Raw genomic sequence first — 27,340 nt, 5'->3', positions numbered from 1 at the left:
TCCCACAGAGATACTGTACATTCTATTTGACAACAATATCTGTACTAATTAACATATATACCGACAGTGTGCTTGTTATTTGCTATTTGTCACTCTTTCACTTTCACTTCATGTAATTTTGTTTGTGTGTGTTTGTTACATACATGTTTACGATTATTATCATTATCATTATTTATGCTTGTTCTGTGCTGGATGTTTCTCATTCAGTATCATGCTAAGCTTGAAAAGGGCCTTTACATTTGTTAGCCCTTAAAAGGCCATTGAACTTACCATATTTTCTGGCATAGAAGCTGCACCCCCCTATATAGGTCCCTAATGGGAAAATTGGTTTTAATGGCAAGAATTGTCTGTGGAGGTAGTGGCACACAAATGTTGGATAATTACATGGAATGCTCAGGTTTTAGACTAATCTTTCTTGTACCAGTGTATAAGCCACACCCCCTTTTCAGCATGTAATCCAGTGGAAAAAGGTGCTGCTTACTATTAGTATACACTTGCAGATACGGTACATAGTTCTGAAAAGAGGCATTAGGACTAAAAGGCACTGAAGAGGATGGATGGGTTGAAAGCTAAAATAGGACTGTTCATTTTTTTTTCTTTTTTTTGCAAAAAAAAAGAAAAGAATGTAGACATGTTGAGCTGACTGACACTTCTTGAAAAATTGAGCTGTCATTTTGCCAAGTTTATGGCTGTCCAGCGAAAGCAAAATTTGTGGTTGCTGGTTTGATTAGGCAGGAGTCTGGGCAGGTTTGAATGTATTACATTTATAGAATGTTGAGAAGTCTCAACAAGTATGTTTCATGATTGATAAGTCCAGGCATGGAAAATACATCACCAGATCATTTCAATGAAACCCCAGGTTGAATGAATGTCCTGTGTCCTCATGTTTTGTCTGTGGCAGGCTTGTAGGAAGAAGAGTGTGTCTACAAGCAAGTGGGAGCTTAATAAGATTCTTCACCATGTCATCAACAGAATGAAAGATAAGGTTTGTACACTAATGCAAAGGGCTCCAGACTTCTTCTTGTAGAGCGTCTGTATTCAGTCATCTATCTACCCATGGCTCTATACTAGCTTTTTTATTTCACTATTTCCTCCATATCTATGCAATGCCTGAAGATATTTTCTTGAAACTTAGTGTATACATGTATTACCCAATTAAGATTCTCTGGTGAAAGTTTTGGGTCATGAGGTCAAAGGTCAAAGGTCAAAAGGTCAAGTTAAAATATTAAAACTTCGCTTTTTTCTCTGTACCTTGGAAATTGTTCAAGGTATCTTCATGGAACATACAAGTAGTATATATACATGTACTGACTGGCAGTTATTATCTAGAGAATCTAGGGTTCATAGGGTCAAAGGTCAGGGGTCAAAGGTCAAGTGCAACACTTCAAATTTTTACTATTTCCCTCATACATGTATTTATGTGATGCCAGCAATTTTTTTTTTCTTTGCACTTGGTGTATGCATGTATAACCTAGATTATGTGGAAATTTTCTTTTTCTCTTTTTTTTTTTGGGGGGGGGGGATTTGCCTCAAAGGTCAAAAGGTCAAAGATCAAGGGAAAGTGCTGAACTAACTTTTTTTAAATAATCTTAACCCTAACAGGGCCGGGGGGGCAGAATCCGCCCCCTCCTCAACGTTTCGTGCTATAATTCTGTAACGCAAGAAAGCCTCGTCGCAAGGCCCCTTGACTTTCTTCGTTCAAGTCTCGCGCAACTTTTGAGACCAAATTTGCAACGTCAGCGCATACTTTTTCAAAGCCATGCCCATTTTTTTAACGGCACGTCGCCCCAAAACGGGCACAATCTTGTGATTTTGTGTACATTTCCGATGGAAAACAGTGCTCTGTCATGAAAGTCATAAAAACCTGATTATTTTTACAATTAATCACTTTCATTGATTAATTGTATGCTAATTATGGTAGAAAAGTGGTCAGTGACAATTTCCAATAAGAAATAAAGAAAAAACAAAAGTTGAAAAACAAAGAAATACATAAGAAATTCTAAAAACAATGAAATACATAAGAATTGAAACGAGTTTTGGAAGTTTTTGTGATGCACAATTGTTGAATATGCTAAAACAGATATACAGACCAAAAAGTAGACTCTTAATGCTTTGAAATAGGCTAAGATATGATCTTGAGCTAAATTTGCATAATTAATTAATTAAAATTAGAAATTGGTTGTTTCAAAAAATCTTATGACACAATCTTGTAGATTATGACGTGGGTGTCACACATGCCAAATTTCATCGCGATCACACCACCGATGGCCGAGATCTCGGGGGGGCAGAAACCCCCCCCCCCCCCCCCATCCAGTTTTAGCATCGCCAAAAAAGCCTGGCCTGATTAGGGTTAATATATCTGCTGTGAAGATGTACTGACCAGTAATAGTCGGTGAGCATCAGTTAAGTCAAAGTCGTAAACTGATGTTTCCTCCTAAACATATCTCCTGATTTTGAATTTTATATTCGGTAATGATTAGTGCAGAGACTCCAACTCTCCTGCTTTCGACGGGAGATCTCCCGCCGAAAGCCCGTTTTTGCAAAATCTCCCGTTCTCCTGCTTGAGATGCAATTCCTCCCGCCCTGGCTCTGTGTCTCCCGCTTGAAGTTATATCTTACTTAGTATCATCGTATGTCAAAAAATAAGCATGAGATAGCACGAGAGAGCATCTGAAACCCTAAAGCTTCCAGGGCCCACCCAGGCCGCAAGGGACTTCGCGCTCGTGATGTGCACTTCGCGCACATAAATTTGGAGTCTCCCGTTTGCAAGGAGTTTCAGGCGGGAGAATCTCCAGATCAGAAGGCGCTTGGGATTGGAGTCTCTGTTAGTGTTGCATGGAAAAGAATAGAAAAATAAGGTATTATTTTATAGAAAAGACTCAAAATGTATGACTATGGGGGACATAGGGAAGTACATAAGTCTATGCACATGCGTGACTCTTGTGTGAGAGTCGGGCATGTCATACTGCCAGCATCCAGATCAGTGCCCTGTCACACATGATAACCAATTCTGCCTAAGCACTGCACGTGAATTAGTAAGTGGGACTACACAGAGCCCATCATGTGTACGGTGCAAACAATCACAGGTTCGTGAATGACATTGCATTGAAATTTTACCCCCCAACACAACCGTTTCGTGCATAGATATGGAAAGATATTTGAAACAGAGCTTTGTTATATATTCATCAATCATATGTGACCGTGCACCTCAAAACGAACATAAAGTCGCACACACTGATTTTGCGTGAGGACTGAAAATATGTGAAATGGGTCAACCTAGCCGAACTTGACTTTTTCATATTTTCTGAAAGAGCGGGTCTTCTTTTACATTATGATAAAATTTGGTATCATAAAACGGGCAGGAAAGTGTGTTTTTTAGCAGTTTATCTCGAACATTTTTGGTAGAATAGTGTGATTATGTGTGTCTTTAGAATCTCTTTTTCATTTCTGAAAAAACCTTGTCCACACTCTTCACTTTCAACTCTAATAACTTTTGAAAGGATAGTGCTACTCTTTTGAAAGTTGGCATTAATTATGGACAGAATGTGTTAATGAGGCATGCTTAATTTCATTTTATTCTGATAATCCCTTCATTGTCGTTACTCTGGTGGTTTACTTCCTGTTTTTTGTCCCATTCATCGCACAGCCAGCACGGTTTTGTAAAGATTAAGCGCTTGAATAGACATTGTACTTCAGAGCCTCTTTTCTCAGTTCACACTTGTCATGAGTTTGTGCTTTCTTTCCAATATTTAGATAGGTTAGGAGAGTCCATTTGATTCGAGTTATACATCATTTTAAAGCTTAAAGTCTGCTCTTTTAGAATATGTTCTTAACTAAAAATTCATGTCTGGCGACTTTTTGTTTGTTTTGAGGTGCACAGTCACATATGTGAAGGTATTAGAACCAACAAATAAATTTAAATGAGTCTTGTTACAACGTGTTTTTCACATTTTTAGCCATGGCTCACCTAAAATTTGTTGTACAAACAGGTGAGAGTAATGAAATTGGTGTTAAGATTTTAATCTCAATACAAAATATTTGCCTCCAGAAATTTCAGCTGATGATGCTATACAGCCTTCATCAGCGGAATGATCCGTCTTTGCCTTGATCACATTCAGTCGGTGAGCGGGTCATAGACTTTTGGAAGTTTGTAGCGCCCTCCATCTTTGTTGAGAGAATAAGAGCTTTCTTTTTCATCAAATTTGACATTTAAATTATTTCATTCCATGATTGCTGAGACGAGATATGAGCTGTGCCATGCTGGTAGTAATTTTGGGGAACAAATTGGATATTTATGCAAATTAGCATTTCTGTCACAGAGCTTTTGGTGAGTTAATTGCTCTGTTGCCCACCCCTGTGAAAGGCTATAGGTATTGTATTACCAGTATACAAAAATGCAATTGAGAAGGCCTAGACATCCAGACTCTACTTGAGCCAAATCTCCTGTTTACTGTACTTTTAATTTTACGGTAAAGATACAGTGGTTCCAATATGTCCTTCATTCTTTTTAAATAGCTCATATGAATCAGGCATTCTTTCATATTATAAATGATCATCACACTCAATGGAGTGGACACATTTCACAATTTCAACCCAAGTTTACTGTGATGATGCTTCTCTTACCTTTGTATGCTGACTGTAGTCTCGAGACTTGACAAAGAAACTCAACCTGAATGAATTGCCAAACTACTACAACTTGGTCTATCACCATGTAGATCTTGCCACAATGATGCAGGTAAGGATCCCTAATTCTGCAGTGTAAATAATTTGTATTGCATATCGGGTGATGCCCCCCAAGTGCCTGTATGTGATACATTTCCATACATTATTGATATCATGAAAGCGAATAATATATGCAGTGCTCCCACCAAAAGCTCTTTTTCTTAGACTGTCCCAGTATCCAAAATTTTCATTGAGTAATACAAGGTTACTTGTCTACCTGTACTTTGAAAATGGATGATGCGTCATCATTTTCAATTTTTATGCCTCCTCCACAAAGAGGCATTATGTTTTCGGGTTGTCCGTCCGTCCGTCCGTCTTTCGTCCGTCCTTCCGTCTGTAATCAATTTTGTGGACAGCGTATCTAAAACATTGTTAGAGGTATCCTAATGAAACTTGGCATGTATATGTATGAGTGGGCGAAGTTGTGCCTATCAACTTTTGGGCGCACATGCTTAAGGTCAAAGGTCAAAAGGTCAAGGTCAAATGCTCAAAATTTCACTATTTCCCCTATATCTATGCAATGCCTGGAGGTATTTTCTTGAAACATGGTGTATACATGAACTACCAAATAAAGATTCCCCAGAGAGAGCTTTGGGTCATGAGGTCAAGGGTCAAAGGTCAAGTGAAAATGTTAAAATTTCACTTTTTTCTCCATATCTCATAAATATTTCAAAGTGTCTTCATGGAACTTAGTATATATGCATGTACTGACTGGCAGTGATCATGTAGGGAATTTAGGGGTCATGAGTCAAAGGTCAGGGGTCAAAGGTCAAGGTCAATTCATCAAAATGTCATTATTTCTCTCTTATCTATGCAATGCCTGCAGGATTTTTTTCTTGAAACTTAGTGTATGCATGTATTATCCAATACAGATTCTCTTGGCAGTTTCTTGCCAAAAGGTCAAAGGTCAAGTGAAAGTGCTAAATTTCACTTCTTCTTTAAACTTATAAAAGGGTCAAAAGTTGGGTACAAATCCTCAAATCCCCAAATACCTGCACTCTTAGACAGTATAGCCATTCATCCAAATAAACCTAGTTCAAGGAAAGTGAACACTCAATGCATTTGTGACAAACCTGTCATTACCTCCGCCAAGGGAAGAGGTTATGTTTTCGTTACCGTTGGTTTGTTCGTTCGTTCGTTCGTTCGTTTGTCTGTGCGCAAAATAACTCAAAAAGTAGACAACGGATTGAGAGGAAACTTGCAGGAATGGTTGAGAATGACACGAGTAACAAATGATTAACTTTTGGTAGTGATCCGAGAATTTTTGGGGAATTTATGAAGGATTTTTGATATTTTGGCAGGGAGGGTCAGTGAACTTGGGAGTTCAGGCTGCGCATATTTGAGGTTTGCATGCGCGCACTAAAGTGCGTGCTCTAGTTTCTGCTGGGGTGAGGCGCGCTGTGCAGCTGAGGGTTTATGACGTAACAAATTCTTCTATATTGGGAAATCGGCGACTTTCAGCACAGCATGGGTGGAAATATCTCTGTGGAAGAACAAGATCAGTGGTGAAAATGATTTGCATGCTTGCCGGAGGTCTGCGCTTTCGGAGTGCTTTTCTAGTTTTAATATTTTGCCAGTTATGCGGAGAACCATGCATTATGGCGGAGGCATACCAGTCGCCATAGCGACATTTCTAGTTTGTTTATTTATTAATCTAGACTTGTCTTTGGTGAAGTTGATGCTATTTTGGCTAATCCTGAACTTCTCACATGCTGTTATCTTTCATATGGCCGTGAGACACTAAGGTATTGTTACTGAGTAGATAAGTGATTGTATGTCACTTCCTAATTTCTTACAGATGATGGGAGACATAGTATCAGATGTGCTGGTGTTTGCTGAATGGAGAAAGTTAGATCAGTAATCAGCTTGCAGCAAATGGCAAACGTCCTGAATTAAATGATTACAATCAAACTACCCTGTTGCTAATTATGTCACTTAACCATTTGAAGATTTATGTTGCACCATATAACCATTTGGAAATATATCTTGCACAGAAATTGACTGAGAAGAAGTACCGTTCCATTGAAGAGTTCCAGGGTGATGCAGACGCCATGACCCATGTCGCAGCCATCTACTATGGGACTGACAGTGACAGGTTTAGGCTGTGCATGTTGATTCTTGAAGACTGTCTGTATGATGTGAGTCGAAGTGCTCTGAATTATGTTCAAATTAATAATAAGGCCAAAAAAAAAATTGTTGCATTGGCGTAACCCGCCCGACCCTAAAAATTCTGCCGACCCTATGTTTTTTCATTTCTTTTTTTTTTGCTATCGATATCAAGTATCTTGTTGATTGCAATCGCGATCGCAAAAACCCAGAAGTGAAAACGGCTCTGGGGATGTACGCGGGAAGTCGCATAGCTTCGCTTGATCAGTACATCATCTGTTTCCAACACGGACGAGACTCTATCAAGATTTATACAGTGTATACTTTGCATTCAGACTGCAATGTGTTGTGTACAGTTTTGCCATAGGTTTCTTGTGTGGAGAACTTACACGAATCTAAATATGTGGGACTGTAATAGAGATCTCCGTGTGCGATGAAAAGATCATACACATGGGTCAATTTGCATCTATCTTATTTAAGTCAAAATAGTAAAATATGAAGTGAAAACATTCAGGATAGGGATTTCAACATCTTTAAATTCTGTGTAGGGGTATAGTTCCAGTAATATCGGCCTCATAAATGATTTGTAGAATAGATGAACACTGCACATTCGGTGCAGCAGTTGTACAATGTTTACTGAGCACTAACAGCAGTGCCAGCAATGAATGGGTCTCTTAGCTGGGGCCAGCGGGACATCGACAGGTGTAAAGGATCTACGGAGCAATAGGGTTACAGTAGCCTCCTGCTGGCTGCCTGAAATGAAGCTGTACAGTCTTGACTTGGGTGTAGTATGTTGACTGTTTATTATTATTACACAGGAACCATCACTATGCGAAACTTTAGTTCAATGCAGGTTTATCATGGAGTTATCTGGTTAAAAAAAAATAAAATAAAGAGTCTTCATATGGGATTTCCTGGCATTTGACGATAGAATTTTCACGTTTTAGAGCTGTTGTAAAAGCTACAGTCATAGTCAACCTTGCCTATTAAAGCCGAATCTGTTATAGGACTGAAGAAATAGCTTAGATTTAAAGAAAATTTGTCTTTAAAACAATAGAATATAAAGAGAAGAGAACTTTATAAGACCTTTGACTTAGGCGATTATTCGACTTATGCAAGTTCGATTTAGGCAAGGTTCACTGTTTTAGGTTTTTTTTTTTGGGGGGGGGGGGGGGGCAGTCGCCGAAGGGGGGTACTCGATCCGGGGGAAATTTTGGGAGGGATTTATTAGAAGGAAAAAATAAAAAAATAAAAAAATCCCTACCTACCTACCCTATTTTTCAGTGACCCGTTACTCCAATGCAACATCTTTTTTTTTTTTTTTTTTGGCCTAATGATAATTACAGTTTGCAACGACGACAAACCAGTGATATACAGTCAGAATTGATCAGTATTTGACATTTCTTTTACTCATGCATATCTCTGCTTGTTAATGATACTAAAGGCATTACATTTCTGAAATTATGGCAGTAAGAAGGCAAAGGTCACTGCACTTTGGTTTAGATGGTTATTTTCCAGCTAGTGTGCAACTTCTTGCAGGAATGTCTCAGGGTAATATCATATATGAGAAAATTAGACATTAATAATTATTAAGTTGCTTGAAATGACAAGTACAATGTAAAAACTCAAAAGTAAAAGTCATACAAGTTAGATCACCCAAATTTAGTTAGAATGTTATTTTCTGGCCTTAGATTGCATTCATAAGTTACATTTATTTTGTGCAGAGAGGGTTAAAGGTCAATCTTTTTTCAGTGACCAGAATCTGTGAACTCAAAATGTAAATGACAGGCCTTGCATATGTACAGCACATATAGTGATTGCATGAGTAGCATGGGCATCCTAGTCGACTGCATGGCAGTTGAATTGCTCCAGATTTATTGCCTGTAACATGTATTTCCTCTTTCATCCGTCAGAATGCAACATTATATTTTCACAAGGTCGGCATGGTCTTCATGCGTCGTTCACACACACTGCTCAGGGCAAATTAATTGTGAGAGTTTCCACAAAAATCAAGCTGGACCGATGATCGCATGACAATGTGTATCCTGAGGGTTAGAATACCATTATTGCAAGCATCAGATTTAAAAAATTGTTAATTTTGGATGTTTGTGATTGGACCCACTGTTAGTCATCCTTCATGTTTGAATGAATCGAACACAGAGGAGGATTAGGAGCTTGGCACTGGCTAAATCCGTAGTGGGCACTTAACCTGTTGAGGACGGACTGATTTTGCTACAACACGCAATTCCCATAGTCACTTGCCCGAGTATACTCGGAACTCGTCCTCAACGGCTTAAAAGTGCTATTCCACACCACATTCAAGTTGACTTCAATGACTAGTGTGAAGTCAGATGAACAGAGTGGAGAAAGTTTCACCAAAACTAGACTTGAAATAATACAATTTATATTACAATTTATCAAAATAAAATTTTGAAGTTTCACCAAATAGCGATTGGTTACAACCCCATTAAGCAAATGAGCTGATGTCATGATGACATCAAAATGCAACTCTCCCATTGGTTAAAAAGAAATTGAATGAAAGAAAAAAATAATCGTTTTGGGTTGATGATTTAGCAGCCACATCCCTTTACCCCTAAATTTAAGCTTGTTCAACTACAAGTAGTTCAACACAGCCAGAATTTCATGCATAGAAGTTTTCCTGCTTGATTTTGTGTCACAAACTTTAAAAGTGTGTGTTACTTCCTTTTTATCATTGTGCATATACAGAATACCAGAACTGTTCAACCTATGTATATTCCAGTCAGAAGAGAGACAGTCTAGGTCTTTCTGAAACCCAAATATTGTCTTTTATTTCCACTGTCCCATATGATCTTTGTCTTCTTGTATTTTGTTTGTAGCTCTCTGAGATTCGGTTGTGTAAAGACTGCTACATCATGTCCAATGACAGGACACAGCATGACTGGTTCTGCAAACCTTGTGTAAGTCTTTTTCGTTCTAATATGTTGCCAGTTTGCGACATAAAGTGTAGATTCAGTATGTTGTTTTAAGCAATACACATGGAAGGTGTCATGATGCTGTGTACCATGTGTGTTTGATCATTTATGAACAGGAAATATTGGATGGGAAATGAATTACTTTGAAGTCTAAATGCTAAAGCAAATTGCATCCACAGTTCCTATTACTCTCTATGCCCTAGATATGATGTATTAGTTTCAAAAGCATTTTATTTGGGGGTTGCCATCCATCATTTGATGAAGTTTTTAACAAGATCTGTCCGTTGTATAAATGTCTTTACCACGATTGCTGAAAATGACTGGGTCATTGGAGTGAATATCGGTATGAGGTATACATGTATGACATGATGTCACACAGGCTTACCCATGGTAGACTACTATGATCCCCAAAAAATACACCTGGGCCCCGTTTTATCAAAAGGTAAAATTAATTTTTAAAGTCCAGAAAATCAATGATTAATCTCCAAAATCAACTATAAGTCCGTAGATCAACGATTAACTTCCAAATCAACTATAAGTCCGTTTTATCAAGAGACCCAAAGTTGAAAACAACTTTAACTTCCTCCCAAATCAACTATAGATAAGTTTTCACAACTGCTCCAAATCCATGATAACTTTATAGTTGATAGAAAATCAACTAGAAGTAGAGACATGGTAAGGCAGTTTATAGAAGAAAGATGAGTGTCACACTTTCCTAGTCTAGCTGGGGTCCTGTCACAAATGTTTGTATGTTAACTGCCCACTTTCTCTAACATGTAGTTACATTTCTTTTATCTAGTTATGGTCTTTTCCTTTCATGAAATTCACGATCGGCATGCATTGCTTACGCGACTGCTGCACGCAAACACCTAGAATCTACAGCAGTCTCAATCCCACCCTGCGCGCCCGGCGCCTCGGCCCGCCCGCCCATCAAGCCATCGCCAGCAAGGGCAAGTAACTGAGCGCTGGAACTGCGTCCGTGTGCAATGCATATCTTGCCAAAGAATATGCGAGGAAAACAGTGATTTCTGACGTGTGTAGGCCTACGTAGAGCTAGTTTGTCGATAGATACTAATTAATAGTTTAGTAGGCCTATACAAAGAGTAAAGAGTTTAATTCTATAGTACAACCAGTACGACATTACGATCTATATCTGTAGAACCAGTTAGGCGTAATGTTACAGCGGGTTGTTAGTACCACACTGTTAGACTACTAGGTCTAGAATTTCGACGTGTAGACTTGCGATCTATTCTTTTCAAAGCCGATCTGCGCCGTAGATGTAAAAAAAAAAAAGCTAGTCACCACGCTCTCGCAAGTTTCCAAAACCCTAACACACAAGACTTGACACAGTGCATACACGACCTTCACCTTCAGTCCCACTGCAAAAATCCTCTGTGTCAGATTATCCATGTCAGTGAATACTATGTAGTACAATGTATATCATCAAAGATCCTACGTAGTGCGTAGGTTCTTTGGTATTGTGTATCATTACTAAGAGTATGACGTGCATACGCAGGTTTTTGTCAAGCTCGAGGTGTGCTAGATCTATCGACCTACTTTCGTCAATACAATGCAGAATGATGTATTTTGCAGTTCTGTTGCAAACATACTTAATTGCAGCGGCTGTAGCGCTACTGTGGCGCACTAGCAGACTATGCTTCTGTGGCAGTGGCAAACAATCATGAATATTCATATTTTTTTTAATGTATTGTATTGTTTTTAAGCAGACAGTACCGGAAACCAGCCTCGTCCTGTGTTTTTTTTATTTTGACTAAATCAATAATAAGTCATAAATCAACTATAACTATAATTGACTGTTAAGTCTCTTTGTAAAACCTAAACTTATAGTCGATTGAGAGTTATAGCAGATTGGAATGTTATCATTGATTTCGCAATTGACTTTTAACTTTATCGTGATAAAAAACTGCCCTGGACTCCAGTGAATTTTGTGTAAATAAATCATAGATTTATTTTATTTTCCCAAGTCAAAGAAGAAAGAAAAAAAAAAGACAAGTCATACATATGAGGTTCAATGAATGATTACATTTATGACCAGAGGCATGTACTGGGCCTGTTTGCTTTACGGGATACAAGGGTAGAAGATCAATTCCAGTCTCATAATACAGTATCTGTTTCATACTTGGACCCACACAAGATATTAAAGGTAATATGAACAAAATACTCACACACACACACACACACACACACATATTAAAAAAAAAACTTACCCCAAAACACAAGGATTAACAGTTGGCTAGAGTTCAGAGAACAGTGCATGTGTGGTTAGATTGACTCTGTCCTGATTGAAGTCTGTCAGGCAGGATGCCACAACAAGTTTCCCACTAATTCCCAAGAGGGCAACGTCCAGTAGAATGCATCACACTGACATTTAGAGGAACTCGATTAGTGATGTCATTGCCCCAAATTGCGTGCAACCTTGCATTTAAATGCAAGAGCGTTGCTGAAAAGACTTGTGTTTGATATCCTATGCAAATATCAAATGCAACTTTGATGAATCAAACACAACTTTAAGCCCCGGTCACACAGCACTTTACGGCTTAATCACGGCCAAATCCCGTCTAAAAGTGGTCTCCCGTGAAGCAGATGATGTTGTTCGCTTTGATGTCGAGTTTAAGACGAGCTATGGTCGATTTATAGACGTGGCAGGAGGCGGGGAAAAATCGGAACGGCGTCGGGACGCGGTAAAAAGTTTTGAACTGCTCAAAATTTTACTCCGCAGACAACCACGGTTGGCACACGTGGTAAAGACGTGCAACACACGTGAAACACACGTGATAATCCTAGTTCCAGCAGTGATTAACACTTGGGGAGATGCGGTTAGACGCGAAAATTTAGCGGGCAGATGCACAGTCATCTGACGCGTGTTACGCGTTGGTATCACTGGAAATAGCATGTGTTTAGCGGCTCATCACTGACAAATGGATTTTTTGCGTACATACACGTGGCTGGACGTGGTTAGCCGTGCCTAGGTAGTGCTTCAGCAGTGGAACAGCCGCCAATGGCCATACCCTGTACAAAGCACGGCCAAACCAAAATTGACCAAAAAATTACCACTTACGACCACGTCCACCAGATTTTCATAACTTTTTGTACATGATTTAGACGTGGAGTGCTGTGTGACCGGGGTATCATGTTTGATTCTGACAAAATGCAAAGTTGTGTTTGATTCGTTTATAGTCAGTTAACTACCAACATTGTAGCTGAAACGGTGTGCCCTACTGGATTTGTGAGTAATTTCTAAGTTTTGTCACTGTATTGTGTGCGAAAGTCATGCCTATACAATGATTTTTGTTGAGCCCACTGGAGGTGCATGGAGACTAAGAGATCGCCTACGGCGTCCGTCCGTCCGTTGTCCGTCCGTCCGTCGTCCATCTGTAACGTTACAAAAACTTGAATAACTCTCTACTGAGGACTTTAATTTTATCAAACATTGAGGGAAGTTATTCAAAGTTACACATTTTACCAAACATGAAGGTCACTTGAAGGTCAACGGTCACAGACAGGGGTCAACAAACTTTAGCGCCCCATATTAAGTTTTTACAGTGCATTTTGATTATGGCTCATAAAATTTGATGTATATTTCCGTTTGTGACCAAACTTGGATGGTAGATGTCCCTTGGGGAGTAGAAGGCCATTACAAGGTCAAAGATCACAGACAGGGGTCAACAAACTTTTAGGGCCCAATGTTCAGTTTTTACAGCGCATTTTGATTATGGATGGGAACTTTTGATCTATATGTCTGTTTGTGACCAAATCTGGATGGTAAATGTCCTTTGGGGGGTTCAAGGTCACCACAACGTCAAAGGTCACAGACAGGGATCAACGAACCTTAAAGGTAGGGGATACCTTTTACAGACCTCCCAAAATGCAGCAAAACATTAAATATGAACCTCAGGGGACTTGTTTAGACCACTGCTGAGAAATATGGAAGTCAACAGTTATCTACAATTTGAATAATGCACAAAACTCAACTACTCAGTAGTTCTGTGTGTCAGCCACACTTAAGCCTTTTTGTTGCAGTCTTCTGTATTTTTTATCTATAAACACAAATCTAAAAGTATAAGAGCTGATGTAATAACATATAGAGTGTGTGGCAAGAATGTATATAGAAATGTTTGTAAGTTTTGATGAACTTTCTTCACAAAATATACATGATGGACACACATGCAGTGCATGGGTCTGCAAAGGTAGCCTAGTAATGTACTGGAATTTACGGTGAGCCCCGAAAAAAATTCAATTCAAAATCTAACGGTCAAAAAGTGTACTAAATGTTACCTTCCACTTTCAGTACTTTATGGGAGTTTCTAAAATGATACTCTCTTCAACATACCACTGTATTTATACAACTCTTCATTTAAGGCATGCAAATGGGATTCCCTACCTTTAAGGGCCCAATGTTTAGTTTTTACGGCACGTTTTGATTATGGCAAATAACTTTTGATCCCTATGTCCGTTTGTGACAAAACTTGGATGGTAGATGTCCCTTGGGGAGATGAAGTTCATCACAAGGTCAAAGGTCACAGACAGGGGTCAACAAACTTTAAGGGCTCAATGTTAAGTTTTTACTGCGCGTTTTGATTATGGCTCATAGCTTTTGATCCATATTCCTGTTTGTGACCAAACTTGGCTGGTAAATGTCCCTTGGGAAGTTGAAGATCACCACAAGGTCAAAGGTCATAGGCGGGGTCAATGAATTTCCGGGATTTAGATAAACATTAATTTCTTCTACGCAAATTGGTGAGACACATTTTGGCACTTGCCTTGTGTAATAGCTACTAGTCATTTGAAAGAAAAACAATCATAGATTTGTCATACAATTTACATCAAAGCATTGCTTGGCATATTCACCACAAATTTATTCATTACATGTCCAGGGTAACAAAAATCTATAAAAGCTATATAGATTTGAAAAAGCAGAATGTTTTCCCAAAGCATGACTGCATTACTGTCTTAGAATAATGTGGCACACAGGGAGTTTATACCATGACTCATAAAGAGTTAACTTACTCCTGGCATACTGATTCCCCTGTGCTTTGCCGACGGAAAATTTCAGCTGGCGTGGCTCAGGTGCGCCGCTCACACAAACAAAAGCCAATTCCCTATGAACAGGGCACAAGCGACACGCTACAAAGACAAAAGACTCACTAGTCATCCTTTTGAGATAGCTCAAATGCTGGAAAGTCACAGTTCAGACAAAGTATCATCAATAGCATGAATTGGATCAGCTTTGTATTTTTGGACAGTGTACTTGGTCCATTTAGGATAGATCTGGTCAAGTTATCGTTACTTTTTGACACTTCAACTTGTGTGACATGTTTTGGTCTTGTAATAATTCAGGAAGCATAATGCATGGAGAACAAGATGTGGTAGCAGATCCAGTTTTTACTTAGACTAATGTCGGAGTTCAAATATCACTTTCACATTTGTAAGCAATGAAGTCAGAGTCAAAAGGGATCTGAGCTCCTGATCTTAGTAGAATCTTCATCAGAGGCAAAATGATAAACATGTAGGGAAAGCAATCATACATATGGACTACACACAACAAACACAGTCTGAAGAAGGCTAGGGACACAGAACAATGAAATGGAAAAGGATGGGTTAGAAGTCAAAGGCAGGGAGCCAAACAGGCATAAGAAAGGGGATTAAAGCAAGGGGGTGAACAGACAAAAGGCAGACGTGGGCCAGCGATTATCCCAAGGATCATACAAGGCAGTCTGTGAAGGATAAAGATGAATAGGGTGGCAACATCAAACAAGATAAGAACAAGACAAGGATAAAGAAAGGAATAGAGTGAAAGAGCAACAACATGATTGGAGGGTGGGGGGGGGGGATGAACATGCAGGGAGCTCTAAACCTAGTGTACAAAGATGTGGCAAAAAATGAAAGTGAAAGCACAACCAACAAATGCAAAGTACAAAATTATTAGTTGCCAGTTAAAGGATTCAATAATAGTAAAGATAATTACAATGTAGGAGGCTTTTTACAATTCTCCATGTCCAAGTAAGTATTGTGATCTGACCAACAAAGAGATAAATTGAAAAAGAATCTATTCTAGCTTGTGAAATACTAACAATGAATAGAAGGAAAAAAATATGATAAAGATGTCGCGCCAAAACACAGAAACATGAATTATGTGACTTGATTTAATGATTACGTCGTGTGTGAAACATTGGGAAGAGTAAATATCCAATCAAAATTTACAGAAGACAAACTATGACAAGAAATTTTTGTAAATTCTGTACTTGTACAAGGACAAGGTGATACATCAACAAAACTTGTTGCTGTGCCTCTGTGAAAAACATGAACAATCACGTGTCAGGGTGACTGAATCGAAAGAAGAAAAGTAGAGAGAGGTACATTGATGAGCATTGTAACTTCATTCTTTTGAGGTTGTAGATGTTGTGCATATCTTATAATGGTATATTTAGGATATTGCTAGTCATGTCATATCTTGATTGCCATACTTGGATGAATGTCAAAGAGATGTATTTGTGTGATAGAGAGTACCTTCAAGAACTATTAAATGGAAACATGGATTCAATGCTATTTTCTTACCCTCTAACCCTAGTTTCACTCTCTCTCTCTATCTCTCTCTCTCTCTCTCTCTCTCTCTCTCTCTATCTATCTATCTCGCTGTAGAATCCTCCCCATGAGCTGGTCTGGGCTCAGATGACAGGATTTGGGTACTGGCCAGCTAAAGTATTGCAAAAGAATCAAGATAAAGTTGATGTCAGGTTCTTTGGGTCCCGGCATCAAAGGTGAGTATGGGGGTGGGGGGATCTTTTCCATGTAAAAGCAGGTTCAGTTTACCAAGTTGTTAACAAGTGTTTGAATAAATGTCACCCAGATATTGACAGGGTTCTTACAGTATTGTTTTTGTCGATATGTTATTGTTCATAAGCATATGTTCACTGGTACGTGACATACTGAAGCTGTCATACAGTATAAGGTGAGTCCACCATCCCTGGCAAGAAGGTATAAGGGATATGTGTCATGCTCTCATGTTCACATGCTGTGGTGAAAAGAACAACACACAGAGAAACAACAACAGACAGGAAGAAGCAGCCATGGGCTGACTGAGCTATTAGTGATAATTTGAAAAACACACTTAATTGCTTGTACTGATTGAGTATAAAATCCCAGCCATTACTGGAAGTATTTCAAAAATTTGACTAGTAAACCAATTGCTATTCGTTGGATGACTTGCACCCTCTGTTCATGTACTACTGAGTACATTTCTCCCTTTTCTTCAAGAGCATGGATAGAGAAGGTGCATGTGGTAGATATCGACACAGACCGAAAGAATCTCCGTATAAAGGTGACACAGGGATGGCGTTCAGCAGTTGATGAGATGCAAAAGTACCAGGATGCCTGCAAAGCTGTGAAACAAAAAGGGGGCACCAAAGAGGAGGGACCATCATCTGGTAGGAAACGAAAAACCAAGGACAAGACAGCTGAGAGACTGAATAAGAAGGCAAAGGGTGTGAGTTCTGGTGAGGGTGAGGAGAATGATGATGAGGAGGAAGAGGACAGCATGGAGGGAACTGCAGACAGTGTAGAAGAAGGAGAGGACAAGGAGGATGACCAGAGTGAGGCAAGGCATGTCGTCAAACTCAGCTCGACTACAGACGCTGGACAGGTGAGCTTTCATCCTGATACCAGAATGCATTATGCCACCATTTCTCTTCCTCCTTCCTGCTTTCTTCTTTTTTCTCTATATTCATGTATAAAACTGGTAGTAATTCCCAGACCATCAGCCAATATTCAGATTGTAAGTTCAAGAGCCTTACCCAGTGCAAATTTGTCAACATATCGTCATATTGTCAACATATGTAACCCAATTACAGAAGCATCCACAATCTCTCATGTTGTTTTGAAATATGAGGCTCACTTTCTCTTAGGTACCATTAGACTAAAATTATTTGACATTTTCACTGTAGCCAGTAAACGATGTGGTGCTCAAACTGAGATATCAGTATTTACAGTACTTACCCAATAATCAAAAACCACATTACTAGGAACAAAATTGAAGGTAATAGAACATATACATGTTTATTTCACCACATATCAGAACCTCATATTTCAGCTGGCACACTTCCATTGCTCCTCATTCATATATGAATGTGATAAGTGGATTCATAAAGATAATCATCGTAAAATCTTTTGTTTGCCAGAATGGTTACTTTCTAACCAATACTTCTGCTCGCAAAGCAGTCATAGCATTTGCCATTGGGGAGAAAGACATAGTTAGTGGGACTACATAGCATGGTGACAATGTGCTGGCAGTCATATCTATGTGCTTCTGTCCACATGCAGTGTGTGCGTGTATGTACATGTGTGAGAGACAGTGAGAGAGTAAGATGATCTGGCACCTGGCATAACTGTGTTTAGGGGTATGTAATGTGTTTATGATGATAGTGTGTTCACCATCAAGTTTTTTGCATTGTTCATTTTGTTAATAAGAAAGAGGTCACAAAATACTTTCAAGTTTACTGTGCTGCCTATTTCTCTGCATTCACATGGTCAAAGGCATCCTGACTTGATATTCATTGTAAACTTGGAATAGGACTATTTTGCAACACTATTTTTCTAGTGTTTCATTTATCCAAACTATGAGACTGTCATTTTCAACTGCAATCTATCTCTTGATGTCATAGCCCCAGCAAACTTGTTGCAAGGGATATGAATTTGGGCAATAACTGCACATTTTAGTGTAATGCCCACATATAAGGTTTCATGTGGGGTGGTTCGTACAGTTCAATAAGGATCGATTAGACTGTGGTGCCACATGCATGTGTATGTTGCTCATGTCACAGTAGATCTGTATGATGTTAAAAAACTTGGTGAATTGATCAAGACATTACTTTAGATTTAAATTTTATGCATGCTTCATTTGCACTTTGTTCCTGGCGGCCACAGAAATCACATTTCAGGCCTCTCTGGCCAAAATGGGATGGATGTGAGACAACATATATATGTGTACCATGGACACAAACATGTTCCAAAGCCACTTGCTGTTCACATTTTATTTGTAGAAAGTCTTGGCAGCACATGAAAAACATGTCAGACTTTAATCAGAGTGTGAGGAACCCCATCAGAATATGACAGGTCGAGAGCGAACATACTGGCATCTGCAGTAGACAATGGGCCAAACCATTACAGCATACCTTTGAGCCTCCTGAACTCAGCAGCCCCTTTGTCATATGGATGGTCCATCACAGATACAATGATACACCATGATAAATCTTAGCCAGACATAACCGAATTTGAGAGCTGAGGAAAAAATAGCCAAAATCCTATGATGCACCATGTTTTGGTCCATGCTATGTTTTTGAGCTGCTGTAGCTGCTGGGAACATGATATAAATGAATCATATTAATTGTTACAGGTGTTAGTATAGGAAACAAGTAGTGAGGAGATGTGAGGTCTGCGAGAAACACATTCAGGAGCCCATTATTAAAATGAAAAATATAACATTTTGCACATTCAACATGACTATACATAGGTCCTCATTTGAGGGCTGATCTTACATAGTATACATGTATGCATGTGATGATACCAGTTGAAGTGTATTAGAATCACAGTATGTTATCTTCCATTGCATTCATTGTGACCATTGTCTGTATGAGCTGTTATTTTAGTGAGGGTTTAATTTTCGCAAATTTCACGAATCACTGTTTGACCACGAATTTAACAACATGCGAAAATGTCGGTATGCGCTACAGGCTACCAGTGCACTTGCAAACCTCGGTGTCAATTCGCAAAAGCAACATCTTGCGAAAATGTCTATGTCCAGCTCATTATCAAAAATATCTGTTCGCGAAAATAACAGCTTATACAGGATATGAACCAGGATAACAATGGAAGGAATGGAGTTATCCAGCAATTCCATTGCACACTGTATTACCAGGTATCTTGCTTGTATCTTCCCAAATATGGTTGTTTTCTGTATGTGTGTTTAATCACACATTTACAATGCATGCAAAAGCTACTTCAGTCACAGCACCCTCTAGTGCCATATCTGTATTCTCTTTCCTTGAGAAGAATGTCCATTTTCAGAAAGCTTCTATGTAGACATCCTTCATGTAGAAATGTTGCTTTCTGTAATCAGGTGCAGTTAATATCACTCTGACTTTCTTCCATTTTGCTTGTAATGTACCAAGGACCACAGTGTGAGCACCAGTCAAACATCCCCTGAGGGTGTAGATGAGCCACAGGTCAAGAAACAGAAGCTGGAGACGCCTGCTACAACGGTCAGTCCACACTCTGCTCTGACTTTTGTTTGTACCATAGTCAATATCATCATGTGATACTCATGAAGTCCACAAGAGGCTTTCTGTATTTTATATTGAGGATTGTTATTTGTGCAACACTGTGTTCACACCTCAATGTACCTCAGAGAAGACTTAGCCTTTTATAATGGGTGAGTGTGACTCATCTTCTCTCCTCTCTCAATCTGAACTGTAAAATTATTTATATATTGTGGCTATTTGTGTATTCATACTTGTTTTAGTGCTAAGTGTTTAACAATAGCATAATTACAAAGTTTGTGAGAGAGTGACTGTCTGTTGATATGGAACTCTCCCTAAGTGACACATAACACCAGACTCTTAGTATTAAAGGGAAAAGTCCACCCTAAGAATAAGTTTGTTGAATAGAACCAAGGGGGGGGGGGGGGGTGAGAGGAACAGGACAAGTAACTAATGAGGCAAAGGAAATCTCAAGCTGCAAACACTCCTGAACTAAGGATGGTATGGGACTCAGAAGAGCCTGTGAGAAAGCCAAATATGGGCTAAAATCCTTCTGTGCAGATTTCTTTCTGTTGCTTGTACAGCAACATGTCTTTCAGTGGGAACCATTTACATCTTCACTTATTTACATAGGGGCTAGAGTAGTAACCTGAAAGTGAAACAAACATGCAGGGGTAGGAAGCACATGAATGTAAGTCCAGTTGATAACTCCATGTCGGGTCAATGTCATAAACAAATGCTTTAACACTGACAACATTTGACGCTTTGAAACAAAGACTGAGAGAGAAATAAGACACATGAGCATTAAGCAGAAAAAAATGTTAGACTGTCTAACCTTCCAAAGACAGGAAGATTTGACTTTTGAAGATGCAATGATTCCTGGAAAGATGCATAGTGAGATGGACAGATGTGATGGGAAATGTGTCGTGCTCTTGAGAATGTTGCCAGAGTGTGATGAATGTGGTGAATCCATCATTCTGTGATTACTCTCAGAAAACTTATCCTGAATGTACAGATGCAGTCAGAAACTCCAGATGAAGTGAAAGAAGAGGAGATGGATGATGCAGAGCCTGAAGAAAACACACCGTCCCCAGCTGTTGATGAGGGAGAGTGTGATGACAAGAACACAGTCAGCGATGAGGACACAGCTGTCTCAGAGCTCAGGGCAAAGCTGGAAGCTGATTTCAAAAAGAAATTAGACAGGGCAGTCAGGGAGGCGGTTGAAAAGGTAAGAACAGGAAAAGGACATTAGATATGAGGTTTTGTTCTCTAGTATTTGATATGAAGATGCTTCATTGATTTTGTCCAACAGCATGTCAGATGAGGCTCATTTAAAAATTATTCACTATCTGATTTGTGGAGACTTAGACAATACCCCAAGGGAAACTACATATTTGAGTATGATTATGCAAAGTTGCATATTTTAGAGTCAATGAAGTTGGGAGTTCAAGCTGCGCATATTGGAGGTTTGCTTACATGTACTACAGTGCATGCTCTGCTTGAGGAGCTGTGCAGCAGGAAGCTTCAGTAAACACTTCTAAGCTTATAATTATTGTTTTCTCTTTTTTTAGCAATCATTATTGGGCAATTTTCAGCATGTGTGTATGGGTTGAAATGAGCTGCTTGGCTGAGGCCTGCACTCACAGAGTGCTTTTCTAGTTTGCTTTATATTTTCATGATGAAGGTAACTTGTGTATTGTACATAATAGCTGCTGTTAGTAAACTTCAATAACATTTGGAGAGGCAAAGATATTTTCACAGTTGCTTCTCACACTACTAATATGACAATAGTTTCTGCTTGAACCTTATCTGCTTGCTGCATATAGTCATATAAAACATACATGCAACTCTTAAAATAACAACAAACTAAACTATTAATCTACTTGACAAATCCCAGACTAACTGAACAACTTGTCATAAATTGTATATACTCAAGGGCTTTAATTCTAGAGAAGAGCTTGACACTAGCATGACACATGTCCCCTTTAAGTCTTAATATTAGCGCAATGTAAAGGGATGCTTGTACAAGTAAATGCGTTTGTCATATTATGTATTTCTTTCAGGCCAAGTTGGAATGGCAGGCTGAAAAAGAAAAGCTACTGAAAGAAGCCAAGGAGAAGCTTGCTGCTGAGGTACAGAGGGCTAAAAATGAGACAGACCAGAAATGCAAGAAAGACTACAGTGAGCAGATTCAGAAGCTGACTGATGAGATTTCACAGACAAAGAAGAAACAATGGGTAAGCACAGTATAAGCGATGACATCATTGCACTGCTTTTTAGTTAGAGCTACAAGTGGACAACACTTATGAAGCTTCTGAAGTAGTACAAGTGGAATATTGTGGCTGTGATGTGTTGAGAAACATGAGAGATGAGCAGACATTCATGCTGGCATTTATGGTTAGTGAAAGCAAATGATCGTGTGCAGGTCAATGATGACATGAAATGTTGGTTTAAATGGTTGTTGACCTTGAAGTTCAGCAAAAGAAACACTGTTCAATGATTGGACCTGTGGCACAAGTCCTGAATGGGTGGTGTTGATGGTCACTGTCCGTTGACTATAGTGGTGGATGGTTACACCAAACAAAGGTGAATTTCATGTAGCAGATAAATTGCATACTTCAGTTCTATACTCTGATGAAGAGAACCATTTGACGTTAATGAGAATTTTTAAAAACTTGTTAGATATATTTATCTACTCTTTCCTCTTTCTTAGTGTATTAACTGTGAGAAGGAGGCCATGTACCACTGCTGCTGGAATACATCCTACTGCAGTATCAGCTGTCAACAGGTCCACTGGCACCAAGAGCACAAGAGACTCTGTAGACGGAAGCGATAAACCTGGTGGGCAAACTTGGAAACTCTAGCACTCCTAGACTGAGAGTGGTTTACCACAAGAAGTCAAGTCCAGATACAAGCGATTGGAAGCCAGGCAACCAGGATGCCATGCTGTGCTGTCAGGCTTCCTTGGAGTGGGAGCACTATGAATATCACTCGTGGCAAACATGTGCCCAAGAAAAGCTGCCATCGGTATGAAGAAGTGATGGCAGTCTTTGACAAATTACAGTGAATGAGATTCATGATTTCCCCTTTGAAACAAGACTGCTTCAGAGCTTGTTTTTCACTCAAGCAAAGTTGAAATCATCGCTGCAATATACAATGTGTCTGTTTGTATTTGTGAAGAGATGATACATGAGTTGGAATACCACAAGTCTTACTGGAATGCCAGTCTTGTCCCACTTTAATTGGTAGAGTTTGATCAGCAATTTATTCTCTGTTAAGTAATTTTTCTTCTTGTTTTCAGTCATATTTTAATCATATTCAACAGATGACCCCCAGGAAATATGTGCCAAAATTTACAATATGAATAAAGTTTTATGGAGAGGTATTGAGCTCCAGAAAAAAGTAACAATGTAAATGCACTTTTATTATAGTGGAATGAAATGCCTGTACATAATGTAAAATATGAACATGGTAAAGGTTATCTCTTTTTTTTTAAAATACAAAAGTGCGTAGCATTAGTAGGTTAATTTCAAACAAGAATATATCCTGAACACTGCAGAAATGAGAAATCGCCTTGAAATACATGTATGTGGATGACACCGTGCATACCGCAAGCATGTAGCTGTGAATAAGTACATGAATGATATTTTTTGTGGCAACAGTGATAACCTTTTCTGGGCTTCTCTCTCCCTATTGTAATGACATATATGGCAACATATTAATGCTAATGTTAAGTTTAAAGGGATCGTATAGTTTTGGTTGAGAACTCATTTCAGGTTTCTACCATCTTTTGGTGAGATAATGAGAAACCTCTTATGAAATATGAAAGAGCATGTAATTCTATGAGGAATTCAACATTTATTTGATGAAAATTGGTTTTGAAATGGCTGAGATATCCAAAAAAGAGTGATATCTTTTAAGTGTGGGACCCACACTTTATTACAATCGCTTTGTTTTACTTTGTTTTTGGATGTTTCAGTCATTCCAAACCCAATTCTCATCAAATAAACTTTGAATTCCTCATAAAATGGTATGCTCTGTACTATATCATAATTGTTTTTTGGAATCTCGCAAATAGTTAAAAGCCCAATTCTCATCTCCCTAAATACTGTACCATCCCTTTAAGGGTTTAATGATGAAGCCCTTGGCACATATATAGTGTGGGAGGAAGTGCTACAAGTTTTTAAAGATACTTTTTCTTTGATTTGATGCAACAGTAGAATTTGCTTCTTGTTATGTCCAATGCATGTTGATCTAGTGGAATTACGATGACTATTCATCAGTCCATTATTTGTGAGTATATGGTCAATAATTCTAAAATCAAGTGCACAAATGAAATGAGTATTTTCCCCCGTTTAAACATGCAAATTGTGTCTTTCTTTGTCAGCATTTCCCAGTAACTATAAATTTTAATTTTTATGGCTTCAGTGACCACAGAGTGGGATATTTTGTCAATGATCTTGGAATGATAAATCTGTTTTAGCTTCATACAAGTCGGGTAATTTCTGTTATCTGGTCACATGTTGGGTGCCATGGTAGTAACAAGATGTGCATACTTAGAGCTGGCAGTACTGCATTGTCTGCTTTTAGCTTGTATCCTTCTGGTGAAGTAATCCTTGATTTTAGCCTGGACATTCTGTTCTCTGAGTTCGTGCTGCATTATATCCCCACTCATACATCCAATCCATTACCTTGACATAGAATGTGCAGGGAGGGGCTCGTGATGACATCATCCTGGACTTTGTCTGGACTTTATGGATGACATGATTGTCGTAGACCTTGTGCCCTCTCTCTAGCCAGTCATGTCAGAATGGCTGATGTACTTTTAAGGTGGTCAGATTTTCACCAAACTTGCTGGCCTGATACCCCACTGGTAATAAGCACAAACACTTTGAGGAATAGAGATTCTTTCCTGTGTGGTTGACAAGTGTTGTGTGCTTCTCACTTTCGTCCCATGGCACTGACAAGCACTGTATGCCAGTCTTTGTTCTACTTCACACTTTGACCCTTGCAAGCAAAGGTTTTATTGGATTTCATTCTGCAGAATAGGCCTGCCTGATTTATCCTCTAAACATGACCTCCTCTTGGACACTTGTTTGCCTGTGATTGTAGGACCATCAAATGGCTATTAAAGCTTGTTCTTTGTGTGTTTGGCTGAGTTCCAGGTTGTTGGTTTTTTTTCTTTTCCTTTTTTAAATGGGTTTGCAATACTGCTTGAATTTTTCTTTTAGAAGCTAAATCTTGTCATGTTTCTCTAACCCACACTGAAACATCTTGGCATGCCCACTTATCAGCCTTTTCCACCAAAGGGCACAGTTCTCCAATTTCCTCAGCTCTTGTGCTAGCTCCATAACTATTTCATTCAACTAATTGTAAATCTGTTATTCCCACAGAATGACAGGGATGCCAAATAAGGCTGCCTCTGCTTTCACTTTCTCTCTCTCTCTCTCTTCTCTCTGTCTCTGATTTAGCCGAAATGTTGACATTTGTAGCATTTAAAACATTCCTTCAAACCATTGTCATGTTTGTGCAGTTATTAACAGACAGGACTGGTCAGATATAAATGATCATCCAGCTGACACTCCAGGTGTATCTGTTGCTGTCAGTTGATGTTTGATTTTGAATTGGCCAAGCCTATAGGTCAAAGGCCAACTGCAAAGTGAATTCTGGAAACAACATGTTGGAGATGAAAAGGTCCATTATTTCATTAAATTGACTTTATTGATGCAGTAATATCAGACAATTGATCTTTTCAGGGGCAAAATCTGTTTACTTTCAGTGAACAGTTGATTTTAGAATTTAGATGTTTCACTCTTTTGTTCACAAAACTTACAACATCGAATTTGTATGTGAATGTAAAAAGCAGGGATCCAAGATTATTATACTTAAACTTTACAAAGTGTGCAGCTAGGAAGTATGTGCATGTAATTTTCTTTCATTAAAGTATTTTTGGTAGTGCATGAGAGGATATAAAATATATAAAAATCTGATGAGAAGAATCATAATTTCTAACCTGGAAATTGATGTTTGTTTGTTTGCAAAGATATGTTCATTTTGAAAAAATTCCTTGCACAGTTCACATGAATTGCATTTCCATCAGTTTAATTTACACAGCGTGCTGTTCATTGGGCATCAGGTAGAGCTATCCACTAAAGGGCAACTCGGTGTCGAGTTCAGATTTATGAGAAGCCACCTCAATGAGGGATTTTGGCTCAGTCTATTTCATTGCGTGTTCATCTTGTAAGTGATATGCTGGTAAGAAACTTTATTTCCGATACATCCAAGTGCTTTTTGAAGGGACGTGTTAAAAAAAAAAATACACAAGAAAATACAATCTCATGTAAAGATGAACTAATGGTAGCCCTCATGTCAACATGACAATTACCTTAACTGTCAGTGACCCACACTTTGTTTTACTTTTTACTCACAGAACATACAGTACACAAGTGCTGGCATGTGTCACTGCAGTGTGTGTCATTCATGATCTGTGAAGTTCATTTTGCATCAACTGTGGCTATCAATGATTGCATGCTGAACAGTCTGAATTTGTGTAGGATGGCATAGTGTTCTTCAGAACATGAAACTCACATGCATTGATAGTGTATGGGACCCCATATTAGCAGACAAATCTCTTCACATATGTGCTATTCCTCTTCCCCCTGGAGAAACTGTGTCTTTTAATGCAGTTCACATTTATTGCATTGATTGAATACCATAACATCTTGCTTGCAATTCAATGTGTCCTGCTTTACTGTCAGATCCTCACCAATACTTCCAAACTTAATATATTCTGGATATATGCAGAGTATGATAGGGTAGTATGGGTAAATTTGTGATTTCATAGATAGCACAAATTTATTTTGTTGAAAAGAGAGGAGTTGCTACTGAGATTGTTCAGGACATTTGAGTACAGGATTGAGTAGATATTTTGACTCGTGAGGTATATTTTTGTGCAAACATGTTTCCCTTGGGATTTTAAGAAACCTGAGAGAAGAACATACAAATTATGATGCAATGCACATAATGTAAACATATCTGGTAGGTGTAGTCATCACAAAGTCATTACAACACATTTTGGAAAGGAGCTTACTGTTCCTGTATTAAGAGTGTTTAGTCACCCTTTCACATACTCTTCTTATTACATTGCCATGTATATTATTGCATTGGATCAGAAACAAAGATTAGTATATTTAGCCCTAATGCTCAAACTTTTTGCCTCTACGTTTGTTTGGAGATTTTAATTTGACATTTTTACTTTTGCTTATAAAGTGATGAGTGAACGTGTTC

General features: G+C 38.7%; 1 protein-coding gene across 1 annotated transcript in view; it reads left to right on the top strand.

Annotated features, from left to right (window-relative positions):
• The window catches only part of LOC139738486 (zinc finger MYND domain-containing protein 11-like), a 46,143-nt gene extending 19,032 nt beyond the window's left edge, over nt 1-27,111 (top strand). Inside the window, exons 4-13 of the mRNA XM_071649113.1 lie at nt 902-985; nt 4,643-4,735; nt 6,717-6,860; nt 9,687-9,767; nt 16,443-16,561; nt 17,058-17,442; nt 19,967-20,056; nt 21,069-21,281; nt 22,117-22,290; nt 22,767-27,111. Coding sequence (XP_071505214.1) covers nt 902-985; nt 4,643-4,735; nt 6,717-6,860; nt 9,687-9,767; nt 16,443-16,561; nt 17,058-17,442; nt 19,967-20,056; nt 21,069-21,281; nt 22,117-22,290; nt 22,767-22,889 — 1,506 coding nt within the window. The 3' untranslated portion in view covers nt 22,890-27,111. The remainder of the gene's footprint in view (nt 1-901; nt 986-4,642; nt 4,736-6,716; nt 6,861-9,686; nt 9,768-16,442; nt 16,562-17,057; nt 17,443-19,966; nt 20,057-21,068; nt 21,282-22,116; nt 22,291-22,766) is intronic.
• Nucleotides 27,112-27,340: the final 229 nt, after the last annotated feature.

Source organism: Diadema antillarum, unplaced genomic scaffold (assembly GCF_040938485.1).
Source record: "Diadema antillarum isolate AM-2024a unplaced genomic scaffold, OU_Dant_1.0 seq00000746_RagTag, whole genome shotgun sequence".
NCBI lineage: Eukaryota > Metazoa > Echinodermata > Echinoidea > Diadematoida > Diadematidae > Diadema > Diadema antillarum.
The sequence above is the reverse complement of the archived record's forward strand: the minus strand, read 5'-3'. Positions and strand labels throughout refer to the sequence as shown.